This window comes from Gymnoscopelus microlampas (genome assembly GCF_963454915.1).
Source record: "Gymnoscopelus microlampas genome assembly, chromosome: 7".
Taxonomy (NCBI): domain Eukaryota; kingdom Metazoa; phylum Chordata; class Actinopteri; order Myctophiformes; family Myctophidae; genus Gymnoscopelus; species Gymnoscopelus microlampas.
The window spans coordinates 27,640,762-27,646,995 of NC_139944.1; the positions used below are offsets into that span (position 1 = coordinate 27,640,762).

At 42.6% G+C, this 6,234-nt stretch overlaps 1 protein-coding gene across 1 annotated transcript; it reads right to left on the minus strand.

Annotated features, from left to right (window-relative positions):
* Window positions 1-599: 599 nt before the first annotated feature.
* LOC311048514 (adenosine receptor A1) lies at window positions 600-5,785 on the minus strand (the record flags this gene model as incomplete). The annotated part of the gene is made up of 2 exons (XM_084061774.1): window positions 600-1,266; window positions 5,430-5,785. The coding sequence occupies 2 exons, from the start codon at window positions 5,783-5,785 to the stop codon at window positions 600-602; spliced, it is 1,023 nt and encodes a 340-aa protein (XP_083917900.1).
* Window positions 5,786-6,234: the final 449 nt, after the last annotated feature.

Here is a 6,234-nt window from a genome sequence, read left to right on the forward strand (position 1 = left end):
ATTTGATTTGCTTCCAAGATATGAGTTTTTAAATTCCCAGTAGGCTCCAGTAAACCCTCCCTTTCTCAATCAAAATCTGCTTTATTTTAAAAGTGTGATTTCTCTTAACCACTTAAACCACTTAAATAGCAGGTCGACAAGCTCACAACGTGCGTTGCCGATCGTCTATCGGCTATTTTCAGCGAAAGCTTTCCCCACAATACGAATGCTGGGGTTAAAGTGGTTAAACTAATGTAATAGTAATTATGACTAAAGGACATACTAAATTGCAAAAATAAATAATAAATTGACAAAACACAGAGACCAAAAAGAGTTCAATAGTCATATTACGTAAGAATGTAATGCAAGTTTATTCTTCTGCACTTACCAAGCAAGCTTTGTTCGTGAAATGTTTGTTATGCCAATTATGTTCTTGTGCAAGCCACAAATAATTCAATATGAATTGGAACATAGCATAATGTTGCCTTAGTGGTATTCTGTTTCTGAACTGAAGTCTTTTTCTTTTCTTTTTTTAAAAGATGGACAGGAAACTTGGACTGTTTGAGTCCATTAGTGGATCCATGGTATTAGATTGTCCAATAAGCCTTGTCAGTCCACCATCAGACCACACTGGCATGTGTACATGGACTCCCATTGACAGCTGTTTTCTCTGTCAGGCCCAGTGTGCTGATGGGATAGGGACTCGGCTCAGCAGGTTTACATAACATGCAACGGCGTGCGATCTGAATTAACGTAACCCGGAACCGTTTTATCCTAAAGGCGTAGACCAGCGGGTTGAGAGCAGAGTTCACATGGGACATGAAGATGCCCACATACATGGCGATCTTTGGCACGTGACATTCCGGGCAGAAGAACATTATGCAGTTCATGATGTGCAGTGGCAGCCAACACAGAGCAAAGAGGAAGACTACCAAGGCTAGTGACTTGGCCAGCTTCAGCTCCTTCTGATAGTAACGGTCTGCATCACATGTAGCCTCTGCCCGCATGTTGAGTTGCCTCCGGATGACCCTGAAGATCTCCAGATACAGGATGATCATTATTGTCAAAGGCAGCACTACCCAGCCAAAGAAATTGAAGTAGACCATGTAGTCCATGCTCATGACAGAGGTGAATTTACAGACAATGTCGCTGGACTTGCTGACGTTTCCCATCCTGGCATCGTGGTTGTGCCATCCAAGCAGAGGAACCAGCCCTGTCAGAAAGGCGAGCATCCAGCAAAGGCAAACAGCCACCCATGCCCTGGTTTGGGTCACTATGATGCTATACCTGAATAGTGGAAGAAGAAAAGAGGATCAATGAAACATGATGGTATGAGCCTAAAGTGAAGTGAAAACACTGAAAGTAGTTAAATCACACATAAGCACAAAGTCAGCTGCAAGTGGAGAGCAACTGAATGACACTCTGTTGCAGCAGTTTATAAACATGTGTTTTTTATCAGGCTGTCAGGCGGTTGTCATCAACCATCGTCATCTCCAGTAGTGTAGAACACGGTATACTCACTTTAATCTAATTTGACCAAAGAATGTCAAGCTGGCCTATGCCGTAAAGGAACATCACAGTGTGAAAAAGTCTCAGAAACAATGATAATAATAGTCTTCCAATATCTGATAATTCTTTCTTGGAATTCTAGGAGATAATGTACAAAAAAGGACAAATTGTCAACTAGTAAGTACTGTATGGGCCAGAAGTGACTGCAAAGTCACTTGACTACTGCTGTGGCTAATGTTTGCATCATAAATCCCTGCGCCCTGTGTTTCAAGAAAGTATATCATCATCATCATCATCATCATCATCATCATCATCATCATCATCATCATCATCATCATCATCATTGTCATCGTTGTTGTCGTCATCATACTCGTGGTTACAGCAGTGCAACAGTGCAGTGTTAACAGCCTTTCTTCTTAATTTATTCGCCTCAAATGGGATGTATTTTGCTGGCTGTTCAGCACTAAACAGAATCAGAATCAGAATCAGGTTTATTGTCACATCACAGGTTTACAAGGTAAAAAAGTGGGTGAAATTCGTTTTTGTAAACTAAACTATACTAAACTAAACTAGAAAAATGTGCACAGGTCTCCGCCAGGCCAGGTAGAAGAAGTCTTAGGTCTTAGTCTTAGGCAATCAGGATGAAATATGAAAATTCGGACAGGTCCGTCTTAATGACATGACTATATAATGTGTACCGATTTGCGTGATGTTTGGACAAAATCTTAGGAGTAATAGCAAAAAAGATATTTTAGCAAGAATCGGCCTCCTGGTGACTCTATAACAGGCCAATGTGAAAAGGGTGGCATTTGTTCCTCTGCCTTGTGGGAATGTGCGTGCAAAGTTTCACGGCAGTCGGACGCTGTGTTCATGTTTTGAGGCATTTTTTTCAAAACGGGCCACTCCTGCAAAATTTGGAAGCCAATCTTAGTCAATCAGGATGGAATGTGACAGATCCGTCTTGATCTATACAGATAATGCATGATGTTTGAGAATCTGCCTCCTGGTGGCGCTATAACAGGCCGATGTGAATATTTTGGGGCAGAGGTTCTGCTCTGGCCTCCAGGGAGTGAGTATGCACAGTTTCACACTGATCGGGCCAACAGTGCCGTTGTGTGCGTGTTTGTCTGGGCTATTTTCTTTAGATGTATGAGAATGTAGAGAAACAGGAAGCTGAGTGTAGAGACGGGAAAGAACGAAACTAGAAATGTTACAACCACACACACTAACCATTCACCCACTGGTGCATCTCATATCATATACATACAGAATGTAATTTCATTTGTACATATGTACGGCATGTACAGTATGTATACCCTCCACTACACCACTTGTAATTTTCCTGAAAAGATCAGTGCCTAATTGGTGAGATATCCAGTTTTGTTGTTGTTACGGTAGGACGTGCTTTCTCTGAAGGGTTGCACATCATGACTCATCAATGTCCCAATGTTCAGGAGAATGAATCAGTAGTTTTGTTTCACTGAAGAGTGAATCACTTCCTACTCAACTGATTTGAGACTCTAATTTCAGTTTTAGTATTAGGTGGAGCAAATTTATTTGAATAGCACAATTGATTAATTGATTGATTGATTGATTGATATATTGATTGATTGATTGATTGATTGATTGATTGATTGATGGACAAAATGCAAATGCATAAACATATTTGTACATATTTATCAAAAGGATAAAACACTTTCCAATGTGGTTGGAAAGTGGTTTGGGGTGGTGAATATGTGCATGTAACACACTGTTTCTGTCAGTTGGTTTGCGGTAAATTGTGGTATTGAGGTGCCCATCATCACCTACTGATATGCGTAAATCTGAGAGTCAATCTGTCTTTTGCTGAACTCTATCGAGAATGTCAGGGTGGGATGTGTCATGTGTGTTGTTGATGTAGTGCCTGAATTCAACCAATTCACCTTCTGAAACAACAAATACCATCAGTATGTCATCAATGTATCTCTTCCAAAAGATCACCTTATCTAAAAGAGGGGAAGCAGTCTTGTCCTGAATAAACTGGGATTCCCAGTAGCCCATAAATAGGTTTGCATAGTTGGGTGCAAAGGTCGAGCCCATAGCCATGCCCTGAGTCTGGATGTAGAACTTATTATCAAACATAAAATAATTCGACTTCATCCATCTGTGGTGCCTCTGGCTGTGTTGTACTCTATCTGGTGTCGCAACTGGCCATGGGAAGGGAAACCGGGCAGGGAGCAGTGGTGGACAAAGTTCTTAAGTAAAATATTTTTAATATCAATGCATTGCTGTATTGAAAAGGAGAACATTTCTGAAAAATTCTGATATTTTCATACATTTTCAAAAATAGAGAAAATAGCAGATCTACACGCTTTAAAAATAGCCTATCAATCATAGTGAAAATAGCAGATCTACAGGCTCACAACACATCACGCGGCGTGTTGTAAGCTTGCAGATTGCTATTTCCACTATTTGAAATATAAGTCCTTGGTGGTGGTTAATATATTTGTGTACGTTTGGGTCCAAGAGTCCCTTTCTAGAAATGTAGCAGAGAGAAAGTCATGTGCTTGCAAAAAAACTAATACTCCAATGCAAAGTACAGTACTCAAGTGAGTACTCCAGCCTGTGCACCACCGGCAGAGAGGGCAATGTTTGTCGCTGCACCAATGCACCAGGTACTACTACGGGGTCGGGCGGTGCCTAGTCTCGCGTAGCCAGACCCCACAGAAAATGAAAAACAGCGACCTCTGCTTTTCTGATATTCTGTGGAGTCTGGCAGGAGTATAATGTTAGACTAGAGCGCAGGGAAACACCGGTTTCATGTCTGCCTATAGCGCATCACTTCCGGTTGGTGCGACCATGTTTTCATTCCCACTAACAATATTTCTACACGGAACACTAACACCACTTCTCCCAGAGAACATGGATGGTTTTGGTTATAAGCCCACTTGTTTCTATGATGAAAGAGTAATTTAAAATGTGAATATCTTTCCGTGGTTTTGTCCGCTCCGAGGACGCTATTGTTAAATTAGTTTCGGCTAGTTTCGAGGGGGGGAGGGTGGATCATGGTGGATGGACACGTGAATCCCGCCCACTACATTTGATTGGGTAAAGCGCGGCCCACTTCCTGATCTGAAGGCACGCCCACTTTTAGCCAATGCGCACTGGTTAGGACGAACCGCTCCGACAGATTCCACCGCAGGTCGGAATCTGTTCTTGAGAGATTAGGCGGTGCCTGTCAATAGGGGTATTGAACGGTGAGGAATAGGATTTTCTCCACACACAATAGGAGTTTCTCCACACACACAATGTCATGCCAGGAGCTCCTGTTCACTCCGGTGAGCCAGTAGTGGTAGTTACAAGACACAAACACAAAATGTGGGGGGAATTCAGGAATTGGCATAATGACTAGGGGGAAAATAATTAGCAACTCTAAAAAAAAAACAAATAAATTAAAAAAGTGGTGTTCATCCATTCCAATTGAACATGTTAATCACAGACATAGGCCTACTTTAGGTTGGAGTAGAACATGTTCCATACCGTATGTTTCACATCACAACACTACTAAATAATACAAAAAGGATTTTGGAGGACTGCCACGATCCCTTAACAAACTATACTCAAAGTCTGGGAGACATTTTAATCTGCTTAAAAGCTTTCGATGTCCAATCCATCGATTTACATCAAACCTGGCAGAGATATATAGCGAGATGTCAGACATACAATTCAGGAACAGTTGGTTTTGCTCTACTCAGAGCCCTTGCATTGTGATAAAAGAAGGCATTTTAAACCACCACAGTGAAAAGCTGTTATCCATAAATATCTAATTGTTATCATACACTGGCAGTAAGTGTATTGGTCATGATTTGTTTCCAGAACAGGGATTTTGTGATTTCTGATTCTGAGTAAACCAAATCACACCTGTGGAGAGAAATGGGGATATAAAGGCCTGACCAACTCACCTTGTTGGAATCTTCACCCGCAGGTATCGGTCGATGGCAATGGCCAGCAGGGACAGGATAGAGCTCTGGGTGATGATGAGGAGCAGGCAGGAGAGGAAGAGACACGTGTAGAACTGAGTGTGCAATCCCAGGCTAATGACAATAGCCAGAGGGATAACCAGAACTCCCACGGCGATGTCGGCCACCGCCAAAGACACGATGAAGCAGAAAGTGGTGTCCCGAAGAGCCCGGTTCACACCTACCACCAGCACCACCAGCACGTTCCCCAACACAGAGGCCAGGGCGATGGCGGTCTCTATGGAGACGTACATCATGTCCACATGCTGCCACGGCACGATACCAGGAGACAAAGACATTTTCATGTTTCACTGATGTCCCTTTCTCTTTTACTCTAGTGAATATCCTATTAAAAGCTTGTTTTTCTACCTTCTTCCATGATGAATGTTCTTGCCTGAATTGTGCAGAGAACTGTGGGTTTCCTTCCTTGATGCATTTAAATAGTGAGTAACCGGTGCTGCTGATGATGAGGGGAGCTGCTGGAGAGAAGAATGAGCAGCATGTTCTATGCTGGACTGAGTTCATACCTCTTGGATCTCTCCTCCTCCTTCCACCCCCCCACCCCCCCTCTCTCTCTCTCTTTCTGTCTATTTATCTCTGGCATTAAATCAAGGGGCGGGACTGTGGTTTCTGCAGTACTCAAAAGTACTCAGTAAGCAAAGTGTGTGTGTGTGTGTGTGTGTGTGTGTGTGTGTGTGTGTGTGTGTGTGTGTGTGTGTGTGTGTGTGTGTGTGTGTGTGTGTGTGTG